The following is a 17,957-nucleotide window of genomic DNA, read 5'->3' as shown; positions in this document are numbered from 1 at the left end:
TTCATCCATTTTCGGGCAGAGCTTTTTATTCACTTTACTTTTTTGGGATTTTATGAACTGAAAAATGACAGTTTTCGTGAGAATGACCCTTATAAAAACTGTATATTTTACGAATTCGAAAATTATAATTTATAAACTCTGTATACACCATAGAAAAATATTAATTGCAGTAAATTAGAAAAAAATCCAGGTTAAGAAAGTTCGAGACTCAGGGCAGAATACTTGTTTGGAGGCCATCAAATTTTCTTGACTTCTAAATTTATTCCAAAGAAAAAAATAATTCATTAAAAAAAATACAAAAGCAATGAAAGTAAAGGTCTAATGAACTATTTATTTCAGGATAGTTTAAGAAAACATTAAAAATTAAATCAATTATAAAAATTTACATAGTTAATGTCAAAATCTATCCATATTAAAAAAAACATTAATTTAAAAGAAAAGCATTACTTCTAATTTAACTTTAATAATTTAGGATTAATTATAATTCCACGAACCTGTAAGGTACAAACTTCTAAAGCATCCGCAAAAATACTGAAACTTTTTATGAAATATAAGTTAAAATTATTACCTAAAGGAAACTTTATAATGACTTTAAAATGAAACTTTAAATACTTTGAAAAAAATACAACTTTAAATTTACAGTGAAACTTTAAAATGTGGGACCTTTGGCAAGTGCCCCATCTTCCCATGCAATAATCACACTCCAGATATAACTATTATGTAGTTAGAGAAGATTTAATCAAGTTCATTCTCTTCCCTAACCTATTATTCATTTTTGAAAATAATTATTTATTTATCAACAAAACATTTCACAATACTTCTATTAGAAATTAAAAATATTTTTATAAGAATATTACAAAATTCTACATTTTGAGGATTTACCGTATCTAAATAAAGAACAGTATTTGCAGATCAACGAATCTTCTAAGATTTACAACATTTTCCAGCAATTGTATTTCTCTATTTCAGACAATCGATTCCGCAAAAAGAGTAATGAGAGTATGAGAATTAAATTATCTACAATAACATTAAAACAAAATGGAAATATGAAAAATAATTTCGGAGAAACAGATGAGTAAAGGTTGAAAAATATTTTTCCAAGAAAACTTATTGAACTTTGATTTCTATGTGCTGCATGTTACACAATTCTAATGATTCGAATGTCAGAAAAATCATTTTAATACTTTATTTCACAAACTACAAAAGATATTCTCCAACATGTACTCGTCTCATGAAATTGTCTTTTCACAAGAAAATACTTTTTCTGTGTGTCCACATTTTTATTTCTATTTTATAAACTAAAACTTTAATTTATATGAAAATTGTTAGCCTAACACTCCTGCTTTCTTTCATGTGAGAAATTCTATAATGGACGTAAATTAAATTAACATAGGATTTCCTTCTTTTTTTAATAAAATTTAATAAAATATTAAAGTAATCTCTCAGCAACAACTTGACCTGGCTCAACAAACGTGCAACAAAGATCATGCACGGAGCGCAGGGATCAAAATTAGAGTGTCTAGATTTTTCACAAATGAAAATGGACCTAGATATATTTGTGATGCTGGAATTAGATTCATTTCTACCTGGGAGGGGGGGGGGACACATAGATTTTAAATGAAGGTCAAAGATTGGAGTGTCTATGTATAATCTTCCCGCGTGCAAATCATTAAACAACATTTGGCACAATTTTATTAAGTAGAAAATTTTTAAAGATTTTTTCTTCTTCCTGTTTGTAAGTTTAAATGAGTTTATATATAAAAGTATATATGAATTAGCGTTTGCTGGTCGGAGGTTTTGAGGAAAAATTATGAGAAAGATAAGAATCTAACTTCAAATAACCTTTTGATTTTGTTTCATGACCAAAATTTGAAGATACACAGTAAAAAATCCCACAATATGCAAAACATTTAATTTTAGAATTTTTAAAGTAATAATTGGAGTTTTTTTAAAAATATTTTATTTCATTTATGAGAATTTTTTCTTCAACATAGAACCAAGTTGCTACGTTGGCCCTAGGAAAGTTTTCATTTTTGGATCAATAAGATTTATTATTATATAAAGCTTATAATTTCCATTGTTTTGCTTTAATTTGATATTACTGTGTTAAAAAAAATTAAATAAGCTATATTTTCATACCAACTTACATAATTCCCTAAATACATTTATTGTAGATTGGAGGCATTGTTGTATTCAGCGTGGGAATTTGGACGCTCGTAGACAGGTCATTTATGGAAAGACTGTTAGGAAGTGACTTGTATGTAAGTTCAGCATCAATACTTATTGCAACTGGGATCATTGTCAGTATAATTTCTTTCCTTGGCTTTGTGGGAGCATTTAAAGAAATAAAATGTATGCTACTAACGGTAAGTTTCTCTTAGTACATGATTCATTTTAAGTAATAGGGTGATAATATTTTGTATGCAATACAAATCAATTTATTATTATTTTTTTAGTTTTTCATCATTCTCTTCATGATATTCATTGTAATGCTTGTAGGAGGAATTCTGGGATATGTTTTTAGAAGCGAAGTAAGTACGGACTCAGCAATTCTAACATAACTACCATAATTTACTTTTTTTTTCCTTATGAAAACAATTATTTTTGATTCAGAGTTAACATAGAGTGTTTTTAAATCACCACCCTTAATAAATAGTTTTTGAACTTTTGTTAGAAAAGAAGTTAGATCTGGTCAGAATATTTTCAGGTTTGCCAAAATCCTTGTAAAATGTAGATATGAAATGAAATATACAGTATAGTGTTTCTGTCCTTTCTTACTGTTTGTGCTTAATAAGGGAATAAGTAAAAAATAGTACATAATACTTTTGTTTTACTCTGCTAAATATAAAAAGTTAAAATTTAAATCAATCTCTGATAACTATAATTGCGAACTTCATAAAAATTTTATGCAATGTTAGTAAACTCCATCACTAAAATTCTAAAACATACTACAATTTTTATTCCCCCCCCCCAAAACTGCAATTTTAAATCTAGTCTTTGCTAAGCAATAAGAATATAGACATAAATTTAAAAAATTATCTTGAGAATTGAATATTTAATCATAACAAAAATGCTTCTTTTTTTTAAAAAATTTCTATCATTCCATCATTTTAACTAGGATACACTGTACAAGTTACTTCTCAAAATTGAAGGTCTGTTAAAACACTTTAAAATGTTAACAGCATAAAATTTGTGAGCTCTTTTAGTAAAAGTTAAATTCAGTTTTAACTTGTTTACAAAACCCCTTAGATATAGCTTGCATTAGAAATATATTATTGAACATTAATATTGATATTTAATTATGGTTTCAGTTGTGATTATCAAATACTCTATTTTAGGTAGATGACCGTATGTCAAACGAGATGCTGATGACCATCAAGCTGTATCAGAATGATACTCAAGTCACTGATGCTTGGGATGCAGTGCATACCATCGTAAATATGCATGATATCAAAAAAATTTCTTTTTTGTGTTTAAAGATTTGATATTCATAAAATGTTTCTTTTTCTTAAAAAAAAACAAAGAAATGATCAAATTCATCATAATAAGTAACTAAGGAAAATAAATTTTACCTCTCAAACTTATGAATATACCTTTTAAGGTATCAACTAGTTCAAATCTTTAGGCACTATCCTGACATACAATAATATCAAAACAGAAATTAAAAATAGGATGTCAATGGCAAACAGGTGGTCTTTAAGTTATAAAAATCATCTTAAATGAAAGCTTATCACCAATAAAAAATTACATAATATCTTAAACTCACATTAATTTTATATAAATTACTGTTGGTCTTTGAAGTTATTTACTGATTTTTGAAAGAAAATACCTTGATCCATTTTTGTGGCTGTCAATGTAAATGATTTTAGTAAATTCTAATCATGATCTAAACATGAATTATATAAAAAATTTTAACAATAAAACGTCATCGAATCCAACAAAATAAACATTTACAAAAAGATGTTGCTGATCTATTTATTAAATTGACCACTGGTAAATTTGTTAGATAGATTATAAGATGGATTGTCTCTGTAGAAAAAGACCTGGAAAATAAAGGCAATAATAGATTAAGAGACCTAGCATCTGATCGAACCAACAGGTGATGACTTGCTAACGTGGATCTGCCCTTTATCAGGCTGTCATGCTGCCAAAAAAGAAAAAATATTATTTTTTACAATAAAACGCAATCTTAGTCTCTAGTATTAATGTTTTTGAATTTTTTTGTATGCCTTTATAAAATGTTAAATTTGGTAAGCTCTGTATTGGCCATATGAGATTAATGAGCAATATTAAGATTATTACAAAATTTCCCAGCTCACCCAATTTTTCTATTTCAACCACTGATTAAATGTTCGAATTTTTGACTTGATGTAGGATGATCAGATCATCTAGATTGGCTATTTGAAGCATCTGGAAAATTTTACAATAAAGGAGAGCTAATGATAAAGGCATTTTTTCATTAAAATTTCCCAGGTTCTAAGAACATATGTGTATGTATAGAGCGAGCTCTTGGTCCACATTAGTAAGAAAATTACCTAAATTTAATCTTGTATTTTTTTACAAAATTTATGTTTTAGCATTTATGTTTATGATCTGCACTGTCATTAGAAATACTTCTTCCCTTTTTTAATCTTTTATAGGATTAGCTTGTTTATAGCTCTAACTTGTTACATACATTTTTCAACAAAATTAAAGCTATAAATGTTTAAAAACTAATCAATTGCGCTATTTACCTAATAAAATATTTTTTAAAATTTTATTTTGAACAAAAGGAAAAATGCATTAAAGGTTAGTGTTCATGTTTTAAATTCCTTCAATTAATTTCAGAGCATGAACAAACTCTTAAAAAGAGCAGAAAAATAACATAAGTGATCAAAATTTTAAACTCTCTGTTGACAAAAAGCACCCAAAATAATTTTTTACTATTTGGTTGAATTTTCGTATACTAAAAATTGCATTCTCAGTTTGTCTACTCTAAAAATAAATTCTTTGTGTAGAATGTGTGTGAAAATAGTTATGCTTGTAAAAAAATGTTTACAGGTAATAAAAATAAAATATAAAAAATTCAATCAAACTTTTTTTTTCAGTTTCAGTGCTGTGGCATGTCGATAGAAAAAAATCCAGGCTATATGATATGGTCAAAGCGCAACGCTCACTTTGGAGGAATTTACAAGATACCAGCTACATGCTGCAAAACCAAAGATGAGGGATTGCGAGATAACTGCCAAAAAGATCCCAACGATAGCAATGCTTATTTGGAGGTTTGCTGATTTAATAAGAAACTTCATAAATTATACCGAATTAAGAGTTTTTTTTCTTTCTATATTTATACACTTTTTGATTATCTATGTCTGATAAAAAACAGAATGTCTTTGTGTTGCCAAGAACTTTTAAATGAATCAATTTTTTTTGTGAATATACTAGTAGGCAACTGTAAACTAAGAGCTTAAGTAGAAGTAAAATTTAAACTATATTCCAGTGAATTTAAGTTAATTATCAGGTTGAATTAAAAGTTTATTAGTTTGATTATTCGTCATAAATTATGAGGTTGACTTGCATGTTAAAATATGGGGGAATAAAAGCTGAAGTTTAATCTAAAAATGAAGGAATATGCCTAAATCTCAGAAAAGTAAGCCTAATTTGAATTAAATAGTTGAATACAAATTTACAGGGCAAGGATCAACAATGGAAAAATTTCTGTTTGGAGTTAATATGTAAGAATATTAATTCACACTTACAATCAGAAATCCTAATAAAATAAATTCATAAAGAGAAAGTTTGTTAAACAACTCTAATGAGAGTTTAATAAATTTTTGTAAATAAAAAATAGTTTAAGAGTATGAAAAAATTTAATTTTGTAACATTTGTAATTTTTCTTCTGTAAATGAACAAAAAACATTTTAAGAAGTCAGCTTTTCTCAAAACATAATTATTAATAAATTTCAGAGTATGTGAGAAAATGAATATTATACCTAACCAACCTTTATTTCTTATTTACAAACAGCCAATTGACTATAGATAACTCCTAATACTCATTTGAACTAAACTGAGGTAAAGCAGAGTAACAATGTGCAAGGGCATAGATAATGTAAGACAGACAATCCTTTCAGTACAATAATACCATCATCAGTAAAAAGGTGCAATCAGAGGAATTAACAGAAATACTTAAGAGTTAATCAAGTTACAACAAGAAAGAAATTTAAGAAAAATTGATCAAGTTACTTAAACCAAATAGGCATTTAGAACCTTCTTTAAATCTTAAAAATATCATTAAACTGTCACTTCATGCCTTCATTCATTAACATCTACAGAATATAAAGACTCAGCAAAATAAATAAATGTGGAACAGTTAAATAAAAATCCCTATTAAATAAAAAAAACATAAAGCACCTTATTTTACTAGACTCTTCTGGTAAAAAACTTGATTTAAAAACAAATGCTTAATGCATTTTTCTTTAAAATTAACAGAAAATTTTTTTCAGTCTCATTCGTGACTTATAATATTAAAATTTTGTTGAATTTCAGCTAAGATCTACAAAATATGAAAAAAATTATTAAAACTTAATTTTTACATGAATCAAACCACAGTAGAATAAATTGTGCATTTATTAGTTTGAAAATGGTTCAAATTTATTCATTCTCTAACTCACTGTAAAATCTGTTTATATATATTATATATATTTTCTTTTATAAAAAAATAAGACAAAAAAATTTTACAAAAAAATATGAAAGAACTAAATTTGAGCTTTGATAACACAATAAACAATTTTTAATTATATTGCTATCATAAATACTTTGAATCACTATTATAAATATATTAGCATAATTTTATGTCAATGATTTTTTACCACCCAACAATGTGCTGTCACCTCATATTTCCCAGTTAGATTTATTTATTGCTCTTTTTTATGTCTCGCATGTACAATGATTAAAAAAAATTCTAGTGCTTAAAATTCTAAAAAATGTTAAGTTTTATTTTGTTAAATAAAAAAATCACTTCAACAAAATCTATCACAATTTTTTTAAGTAAAAAAAGGAAAAGGTTTTTCCATAAATTCATTGCAATTTAAGAGCCAGAATTCCTCTCATAGCATGATGTTTGAAAAAAAATGTTTTTCTTCTGAAAGGTAGCAATGGGCATCGAGATTTCTAATGATTAGATACTATTAAAGTAAAAATAAAAGAAAGAGTTATTACTGTTGTTGTTTTTATCAACAAAGTTTTTCTAATAAACCTAGTTTTTATTTTTGCTTTATAGAGTCCTTTGTCAAAAATTTATATATATTACGTTTTTTCCTTTAGTCTTGATGAGGGGGTAATAACGAAGGCAGTATGTACTAGAGCCTCTTTATTCTGGCACAGGAAATTTAAAAACTATAATAAAATGGGCCTTTTTTTTAATAATAAGATAATAAGGATGATTTGACATGGGTGGTTATAAAGTTACTTTTATAAACTAAGTTAAAAAAAACTGTAGCAATACTTTTTAAATGACTTGTAAAAGGCACAAAACAATTTTTAATGCCAGAACAATTTTGGTTAAAATTATTTGTAAAGATGCAGTATATGATAATAGTGGTATAGTTAAACATCAGGACTGCCAAATACTTTTTGCAAAATATTTTACAGACTAGTAGACATTCAAAAACGAAAGCTTTCAGAATTTTTCTGGTAATTTTGCCAACATTTAAAAAGCTTCACCACGATAGAGATGAAATAAAGTGATGTTGCATATGAACTTTTAAATCCTTTATATGTAGTGGTGAGGAAAATAAGTTTTAATGAATAAAAAACAATGCAAAACATAGACCACTAGAATCAATTTTTATAAAAAGTCTAGAAAGTTGGCAGCTCTGAAATGTGTCAGTCTGTTTAATAATAATAATTTGAATTTAAAAACATAATAAAACTTGTGCTCATAATTTGATTTGTGAATTATATTATAGGGATGTTATGAGAAGATGAAAGATTTTGTTGAAAGACATGCCAAAATAGTTGGAGGTATTGGAGTTGGAATAGCTTGCTTATTAGTAAGTAAATTTTTTTTAAATTATTAACTGTGCATGAAAATATACATTAACTGAAACTTCTCATGGGCCATTATTACAAAGGTTTTTCCATAAATTCATTGCAATTTAAGAGCCAGAATTCCTCTCATTGCATGATGTTTGAAAAAAATGTTTTTCTTCTGAAAGGTAGCAATGGGCATCGAGATTTCTAATGATTAGATACCATTAAAGTAAAAATAAAAGAAAGAGTTATTACTGTTGTTGTTTTTATCAACAAAGTTTTTCTAATAAACCTAGTCTTTATTTTTGCTTCATAGAGTCCTTTGTCAAAAATTTGTATATATTACGTTTTTTCCTTTAGTCTTGATGAGGGGGAAATAACGAAGGCAGTATGTACTAGAGCCTCTTTATTCTGGCACAGGAAATTTAAAAACTATAATAAAATGGGCCCTTTTTTTAATAATAAGTTAATAAGGATGATTTGACATGGGTGGTTATAAAGTTGCTTTTATAAACTAAGTTAAAAAAAACTGTAGCAATACTTTTTAAATGACTTGTAAAAGGCACAAAACAATTTTTAAATATTGAAGTATTTATTGAAGTAGGAAGCTGCTTTAAAGTGGTATTTTTGGAGTAAGAAGAATTTCTATGAACAATTTGGCTGAAAAGTTCTTTCTTTTTTTGGCCGTTGGTTTGTTTATATTTTTGCAGGTATACAAATTTGTTTCTTGTTGAAAATTCTAATAATCCAAAAAGCTAGTTTAAAAAAAAGATTGTGCAAATGGGGCCATTGAGAAAATAATTTAAAAATACAGCTGGTTTTGAATCTTAAATTCAAATTCTAAATTAGTGATTCTAAATCACTAAAAAAATTATTTCGATATTTTGTATATTAGGAAAAGTATTCAATGCTGTATAGGATATTACTCTTCAAAATCATTTTCATAATTGGCTAAAATGTGCATTGAGCATTAAAGCATTTTTGTCTACATGGCAAAAACTCATTTCGCACCAAGACTAGTAGCGAAATGATGAAAATTAGTCAATTTAACATTGCAGCAAAATATTAATTATAAAATATACCAGCACTTGGTCAATGATGTAAATAATGCCTTACAAATATGTGTTAGGCAATATATTGTCATTCATGGGGTGAGCAATAAATAGTGTACAAAAGTTTTGAATTGAAGCAAAACATTTATAACAGGTACTGGTAAGTACACTCTGGAATAGTTGCAATAAACTCTAATACTCAATTTGTTATTCAGACAATTTTAAGCACTAGTGTTCTAAGAATAGAGAAAATAACTTTTTGTTTAGAAATACTTTTTAGGCAATAAAATTTAAGTGTCTAGGAATAAATCTAAAAAAATCTTGAACCCTCAGAACAATTAAGTTAAGTGTTGTTTTAGGAAACAGCAATCAGTTTACCTTTCAAATATTGTATAATTTTCTTTTGCAATATGCAATAAAGGGAAAAATTTAGACTATTACTTCAGCCAGAAGTGACTTTAAACAACCATTCAATACCTCTTTACTTTCAAAATATCTGTTCATTATATCACTTACTAATATTTTTACACATCATACAAATCTTAAAACACGTTTAATGAAACACGTCAGTGCATGGGAGCAAACTGTCATTTCCTAGGCAAACTAAAGTTCATATTTTGTTTGGATGTGAAAAAATGTCCTGTTTAAAAGTGAAATTGCAAAAGAATACAGACTTTCTTTATGGGTCACCTTGAATGATATTAAAAATTTCTATTGTTCTTTAAACATTTCAGTTCAAGAAACTGTTTATTCCTTTAAATTTAACAAAGTGATTGAATATCTGCTCAGCTTTTATAAGAGACAAGTGACAGTAAATGCATGGTTAAATATAAAATAATTCTTAATAAAGCATTTTAAATTAAAAACTGTTATTCACCCATAATAAGAAACACCTTATTAAAACCAGATTTCATCATAACAACCAAGTCATTACACATATGAATAGGGCTCTTGCTTAAAATGAATATTTCAGGCAACCAGACATTTAAGGAATTTACACCTAACTCTTAAATTTTGAAGTTGACTTATAGGTCGGAAGTTTACCAGAAAAATGTATGAAGTATGAGGAAATGAGAGATTTTCTCGAGAAATATTCCATAATTGTTGGAAAGATTGGAGTTGGAATAGCTTACTATGCAGTAAGTAATAATTTTTTAAGTAAATAATGTAATATAGGAAAAGTCTCTTGAACTCTATATGGTGATTCTAGTGAATTTCTAAGAAAGGATTTCAAACCACAGCTGAAAAGCTTTTCACTTTATGATTTTGAGAAATTCCACATGAACTATGACAAATTTGATGTTCCGAGAATTGAAACATACAATAAAAAAGCGAGTGAAGAGCTTTACCCACATAAAAATACAGCTTAATTTTCCATTATATGAAAAAAAAAAATCAAGTTATGAAAGTTTGTGTCGTTTATACAGGGTTTACTAAAATCATGGATAATTTGAAAAATCTATTAAAGAATGCTGGCAAGAGATAGAAAAGTATGGTTAGTTCCATTCTTATTCTCCATTCTCTTAGGAAACTAGATTTTATTTCTGCTACATGTCAGACCATTCCATTTAAAATTTTTGCGCAGATGTATGTAAATTTTGCCTTTGGATTGCGTCAAAAAGTAGGTACAAATATTGACTATTTTTAAAACCTTATTTTATAAAGTTTTTTTTAGTTAATAGTGTAAAATGTAGATGATCTTTGATTTTTCAACAAGGACACAAGGTTAACTGTGACTAAACTTTCTGCATATTTTAAAAATGAGACTACCTGAAAATCGAATTGTAAAAATAAATAAATAAAAAAGCTATATCCAACTTAGCGAAAAAAAAAATAATTTACACATACATTAGATTTCATTAATAACTTTCATGCATAACCATAATGATTTGAAGGTTAAATTTATCTAAGCAAATTAGAGCTACATATGAATTAAGTTTAAATCAGATATAAGCACCCATTTATCTGAATATAAATTTTATCTTTTTGATGGATTCAGATTAGTAACCTTTAAAATATGGGGGTTAGTTACAATCTAGAAAATATGGTCCAAATAGAACCATAACTCCAGTTCAAACTAAAAAGAGTAGTTTGAACTCCTTATTGTTATCTTTAATTTTTGCACTTTCTGCTTTAAGCTCTATAAATAATACCACGGAACAAACGATAATTTTTATTTTTTTTAGAATTTAATTTTAGTTAATTTATTTTATTTAACTTACTCTTATTTAAAACTTACTTATTTTCTTTTATTTAAAACTTACTAAAGTTAATTTTTATATTTTAAGTTTACTGAAAGAAAGTCAAATACCATTCAATACACCTCATGGAAAAGTGTGGATTCTTTTGCAATTTCACTTTTCAATAAGACATTTTTTTCACATTTAACAAAATTTTAAATTATATTTGTTGTTAGATTAGATTTGTACTACCCGAGATATTGAATTACAGTTTACTCCCCTGCTTTTAGCACTAAAACTCAAGAATTCTAAAATTTTATGAGATTTAAATAATGCTATAAAAGCATTAACGATATTATAAAAAAAAATTAACAACTGAATCAAAAATAATGTCGAATCTAATAAAAAAAAATATAGAGAAAATAAGGTGGAGGGTTATGAGCAGCAACCTGTGTTTTCTTCCAAAATGGTAAGACACCAAATGTTCTAAGATTATGGAAAATGTCTGGTTTATATTAGAGTTAGAAAAAATGGTTGGCTAAAAGTGTTTTCACTATAATTTCAGAAACACAAAGGATTTCAATTAAAAAATAGGAAAAATGGTTATAATATGGTTAGCTATGCTCTTTTCTTTATATATTTGTTAAAGTAAAAAAGAAATGTAAAGTTAATATCTTTCACATTAACAACTCATTGACAGTCACTTCTAATAGGAGAATTTTCATAGTACGTTCCATTTATTGAATTTGAGTTTCATTGTAAAAGCAGTGGATAAAACAATTTGTAGAGGTTTATAAAATTTTTTTACAGCTTGTTGGCATGGCCCTATCTTGTGCTTTGTTCTGTCTTATCAAGTAAAACCATTTTTGGAAGTGTGTTGCATGCGTGTGGATGAAAGAAGTCAGAATGGAACACTTAACATTTTTGAGATTCCTTCCCGTCTTCAAGCAGCCATCCGTAAAGAAAAAAAGACCATGAGCAGTTTTTACAGTCAGCAACATCAAACCATTTTTCTTGCTTTCAATGTACTCTAGATTAAAACTACTCAGAACAATAATTGTATAGTTATACCATTCTTCCTTGCACATTATTTTCATTCAAACATTTTCAGATATGCACATTTGTATATTATTCCCTAATTTTGTGTCAACTTATAGAATTTTAATTTGCCATTAGACATACTAACAAATCTGAATCATATGTTAATATATCAAATTCATGTCTTAGCATTTTAATTTAAAGAAAGGAAAATGGACTTGATGATTTTTACCAATGTAACCAGCTGCTGAAGAGCTCTCCGAAAATAGTATTACACCGTTGTTCAAAAAAAGAAAAAAAAAGAAAGAAAAACCATAATATCCGTTCCATGTAAAGTGATAAATCTTGTTATAAATATCAAAATAAAGAGCGATTTTTACCATGTTAAAATTGGTTTCGCTGAATACAACTGTTTGAACTTTAAATATTTATTACCGTTGATATTCAAGTTATAAAAATTAATATTAGCTGTTTTCAGACAAGTTCTTCAGTTTTCCTTCCAAAAGTGCCTTTTTTACATTGCCCAAACCTTTAACATACGAAATATCCTTCATGTTCTGTTGCCATTGCTTCCATTTTTCATAACTTGTTAACAAAAAGTTTAAACTACTGTGTGATATGCGGAGGTCTGTCTTGAAACGTTAATACTATGCAATTTTAAAATTGCATTCAATATATCAGTATTATTTTACAATAGTGCTGAAAGTAGTTCTACATGCATTTATGCTGGATTTGCAAGTGGACCACAACAAAATGTTTGGTCAAATAACTCACCAGTTTTAGAATTTACTATCTTAATGATTCGGTGACTGAGCACCTCACAGTTTAAGATGAAGTATTTAAAAGCAGTGTTCTATTAAAAATGATTCATGCTTTTAATTAATATTTTTTTCTACGTGGTTACTAATATAATTTAGTCACTGTTCTTTAATCACAAATATTTATGTGAATGTTGCAATAGTTAAAAATTCATTTATATTGGAAAGACAAACATTCCTTAACTATTTTTATGACCACAGATTTCTTTCCACGTATATTTTTGATGTAAAGAGACAAAAATGATACCTTGCTTTTAGGCAAAGATTAATATTGTTGATGATGATCAAAACTAGTCTAAGTCTAATAAGTTTGATATATGCTAGCTTTAATCAAAACCAGTGATATGCTATTTACCATTTCAGTAATTAATAAAAATATGCAAAGCAATCGTGTATTGCTAATATTAAACACGAATTAGCATTGTAAAATCTACAATACATATAATAAATTAATTCAATGTCTATAATTTGTAATTAAATGTTTTATGTACTGTACATGAATCACACATTAAATTTATATGCATGAAATATGTATAACAAGTATTTACAAAAAGAGTAATCTATGCACATCAAATAATCATGGTGTTCCCGTCCCAAAACTATCAATGTATATATGACAGCAATGTTTGCCTTTCCAGAAGATGTTAAATTTTTACTCTAATGATAATGTAGAATATTTAAAGATATTTATTGTAAAAAATTATTTATGGCTCATCGGTAACTTATTAGCACAATTTGTACATGGAACAACTCAAAGTAGTAAAATGCTATCATTGACATTTTAATTTTTCTTAGATATAGATTTGTGTGTAGCTTAAATATAATTGTATTTGAATGTTATATTTGTGGTTGTATAAATGTGTATTTGAATTTGTTATTTAAATATCGTTTAATAACTATTTATTTTAATTGTAAAAATGTGCTGTTTATAAATTTGTAGATAAATCTCATTGAATGGCGATTCCAACTTATGAATAGATTTTATCTCTGACCAAAAATTCATCAGTTTAAAATTTGTTTAGCAATTACTACAGTTTTGTAACATACAATTTTACTATTTAGAACTGCTTCTAGAGTTAAAAAGAAGCGCATTGTGAATGTATTTAAATTTGCAGTATTTGTTCATGCATAATGTTCCTGTTTACTTAAGTAAATAAATATTTATGCACTGATTTTTATTAGAAACACTGAAAATAAGTTGTCTTGTTATATGTTTCATGTCAGTTCTTTGAGTGTATATTAAATGATTTTATTGGAAAATTTTGTCATTTTTTGTTGAAAAAAAATCTTGGTTTATTTATTATAGGCTTTATATGGTGTAGAAATGTCAAGTAAATTAATTGAATGTTACAGGGAATGTATTAAAACTCAACCTAAATTTTTTATGGTTATCTAAACAATTTACCTAATTTTTATGTTGATTTATATAAACATATATTTGATGTGCCACAGAGAATAGTGTTATGTTGCTCAATGCTAAAATTTCCCGACGATATTCTTTTTTCAAAACAATCAAATTATAAAGTTATGTCATGATAGTGACCATCCCGGAAGAGTAAGAAAGTGAAATTTCAATATTTTCAGAAAGTGTAAGGCCACTAAGATGAATGTTGAATGAAACTCAATGGTCTCCATAGAGAAATTTGTCAGATCAGAGTAAAAGATGACAAAATAAAAGCTTAAATTTAGGCCTGAAAAGCATTTAAAACTAAGACAAATGAAATAACAGTATATAGATTCAACAGCTCCTTCCTTGCACTGCTACAAGAAATTTAAGCTGATTGTTTGAGTACTAAATTGTTCTTCAAATACCAGGTGCATAATTTCTAAAATGACTGGCATGGTCATGTTTCCAGTTTTACACACACTTTCCTGCCTTTACATACACTTCAAAATTCTGTATTTGTTTAATCTTGTGTGAATATAAATATACTGAAATTTGCAGAACATATTTTTGAGACTGAATCTTTTATTATGATTTAGTAGAAGCTTGAAAGTAAAGAATAGTCCAAAGTGTGCAAGTCTATTTTGGACTTTTCATTACATTTTTAAACACTACTCCTTATTACAGCATATTATCTATTTTTGAGATAGTTCCACAAGATTTTAGACTTCATGAAACCAAGTTTATTTGTCCAAGTTTGAAATAAAATTATGCCAAAGATTTGTAGCAATTGCGGATAATTTTCTGAAGAATTTAAGGTTAATTATTAAAACTATTTAAACATGACTAATAAAAAGTTGCCATTTTTTAGCAAATTTAGGACATTTGTTGGTTTGTAGCAATTTTTAGAAAATTTTTTATACTAAATTTACGAATAAATGTATAGTTGCCTTACTTGTACCTAGGCCAGGATTTTTCCTCAGTAGCTTTAGAAATGTGATACGTAAACTACTTCTTTCAATATGTGATGTGCAAACATTATTGTTCTTAGGGGAGTTACCTTTTTGAACTAGTGTTAAAGTACAAATATGCCAAGTTATCAAAGTTAGTTTTATTTATGCAATTTACACATTTATTTTAGTGACTAGCACTTTCAAAACTGTTCTTCATTATTTAATACATGAATGTTCGGATGGAGCTATTTTTGCTTTTTAGTATTATAGTATACAAATTAATCATGGTCAATATTAAAAGTGCTATTTTTTAACCACGAACTTGAGTGTGTTAAGTTACTCCTCTATATTAAACAAGAGTAGATACCGTAAACGATGTCTGCAATTGAAACAGCTAGTGGTAATCTAATGACTCCTAGCTTAGTCTCTCAGACACTTCCTAATCCTACAATAACAATCCCAACAACAGAGTGATAGAAACAATGAACTAATGGTGCAACTGAAAGCTCTTCAACAAAGTTTCAATAGACTAAAAGCTGAAAATTTTTAGTTAAAAAGAGAGAATAGACAACTCTCAAACATGAATTAGCAAAATACAGAAGCAATGACAAATGACAAACCAGATCTTCCTGTAACTACTGTTGGAAAGAGTGTGAGGTTATTTTTCTTTCTTGATACTATTAATTAATATAGATGAGAAATTTCTAACATCAAGTGCAAACATTTAATGACAATGCTTGATGAGATACAAGACTAAAACATATTCCAATATAAAGTTAGAGTTAACACATATCAGTTCATAGTTAATTACAGCTACTGCCACATCTCTCCCTTTAAAGATTTAGTCTATTCTGGGCTCTCCCAGAGTGAGGAAGAACAGCTTTTGGAGATTTATCATTCTTCTGAGACAAGACTGTTGAATCTGGATTCGTTGCTTCTTTCATTATCTTCATCAGATAGAGCTTCTTCCAAATAATCTTTCGGTGGAGGAATCTGTAGCTTAGTTCCTGGAATCAAATGCTTTCTATTTCCTGGAAGCGCCTGTTTACCTTCTTTAATAAAACATGACCTTTTCTCTGTACAGTAACAACAGCCTTTCTATCAGTTATATACACATTATTACCTGGATGTATTAGTTTCAATTCACGGGCATCGTGTCTTCGATCATAGTTCTTTTCCTGCCTTTCTATTTTTTCCCCTATAATTTCTCCTTTTGATCTAACTTTGGTTGAAGCAGTGAAATTGCTAAAGGTAAGGTTGATTGCAGTCAACATCCAATCTACAATTCAGCAGAACTGTAGCCATTTTTATAGGTGTCGTTCTATTACTCAATAAAGCCAAGTAATGATCTTTAGACTCTTTTTTTGAATCTTAAATTAATTATCTTCAATGCTGCTTCAACAAAACTATCGCTTTGAAGATACCTTGGACTTAAAGTAATATGTTTAAAGCCACACACTTTTGCGAAGTCTTGTAACTTGGCTGTTCTAGTAACTTCAAATTGTGGTCCATTATTTGACCTTATAATATCTAGAATTTCATGTCTGGTGAAAATCGATTTAAAATGTAAAATTACTTCAATTGACATTAACCTTCTCTGTTTTGGCACTATTGGATAACACCAGTAAAAATCTATTACTAATAAATACCATTCAGCATGAAGTTTGAATAAATCCATAGCTACAATTTCCCATGGTCTCTGAGGAAAACTAGTTTCGCCATAACCTATTTGGCATGATAATTCCGTTTCCTCTGATTAACAAGCCATTCTGAATGGTGATTTCATATCTTAGAGGCCAAAAGGGTAGACATGATGGTACTATCTTGTTTTTCTCCAGACAACCACGAGAAGCACAACTGATCAACATCTTACATGCAGAGTCAGTTTCTTGTTCTACTTTTCTTTAAGAAAGTCTCTCTGAAGACATCGGAACAGATTCTATGACTTGATTATTAGAAGTTTCAACCTACTCTTCCAATTCTAAATTTGGAACTTTTTGTTGATGGGGTGCTCTAGATAGTGCATCTGCAACACAAAGATTTTGCCAGGAGTATGAAATGCGTCAAAAGAATATCTCATAAGCCTCATTTTGAGACTTTGGAGACGAGGTGTTAAATCAACCAAAAATTTTAAAGTTAGTATGGATAAGAGGTTTATGATTTATCTCCAAAAGGAACTTGGAACCAATTAGGTAGTTGGAAAAATTTTCAGATGCCGATGTAAGAGCAAGGGCTTCTTTTTCTATCTGGAAGTAACGTTGCTCAGTAGGAGTTAGTGTTCTGGATGCATAAGCTACTACCCCGATTGTAGAACCATGTTTCTCCCAATCCATATATAAAAGTGTCAGCTGTTAGAACTGATTGCTTATTTGGGTCAATAAAGATAAGTATAGGTTCAGATGACTAAAATTTTGTATGGTTTGTTAGTAGTAAGATAAATTTTGTGTTAAGACTAGAAGGTCATGGGTAGGCCAAGAACATTTTAGTTAATCATTACAATGTACTTACACTGGTGTGCAAAA

The 17,957-nt window shown here is 27.9% G+C and overlaps 1 protein-coding gene across 8 annotated transcripts in view; it reads left to right on the top strand.

The window, feature by feature from the left end:
• The window catches only part of LOC107447991 (CD151 antigen), a 161,508-nt gene extending 147,150 nt beyond the window's left edge, over window positions 1-14,358 (top strand). For all 8 annotated transcript variants that reach the window (XM_071187513.1, XM_071187511.1, XM_043051760.2 and 5 more), the window contains 6 exons: window positions 2,175-2,366; window positions 2,457-2,531; window positions 3,339-3,434; window positions 5,088-5,261; window positions 7,947-8,030; window positions 12,053-14,358. In XM_071187513.1, the coding sequence (XP_071043614.1) occupies window positions 2,175-2,366; window positions 2,457-2,531; window positions 3,339-3,434; window positions 5,088-5,261; window positions 7,947-8,030; window positions 12,053-12,100 (669 nt within the window). In that variant the 3' untranslated portion in view covers window positions 12,101-14,358. The remainder of the gene's footprint in view (window positions 1-2,174; window positions 2,367-2,456; window positions 2,532-3,338; window positions 3,435-5,087; window positions 5,262-7,946; window positions 8,031-12,052) is intronic.
• The last annotated feature ends 3,599 nt before the right edge of the window (window positions 14,359-17,957 follow it).

This window comes from Parasteatoda tepidariorum, chromosome X1 (assembly GCF_043381705.1).
Source record: "Parasteatoda tepidariorum isolate YZ-2023 chromosome X1, CAS_Ptep_4.0, whole genome shotgun sequence".
NCBI classification, from domain to species: domain Eukaryota; kingdom Metazoa; phylum Arthropoda; class Arachnida; order Araneae; family Theridiidae; genus Parasteatoda; species Parasteatoda tepidariorum.
This window is presented reverse-complemented; position numbering and strand designations above follow the sequence as displayed.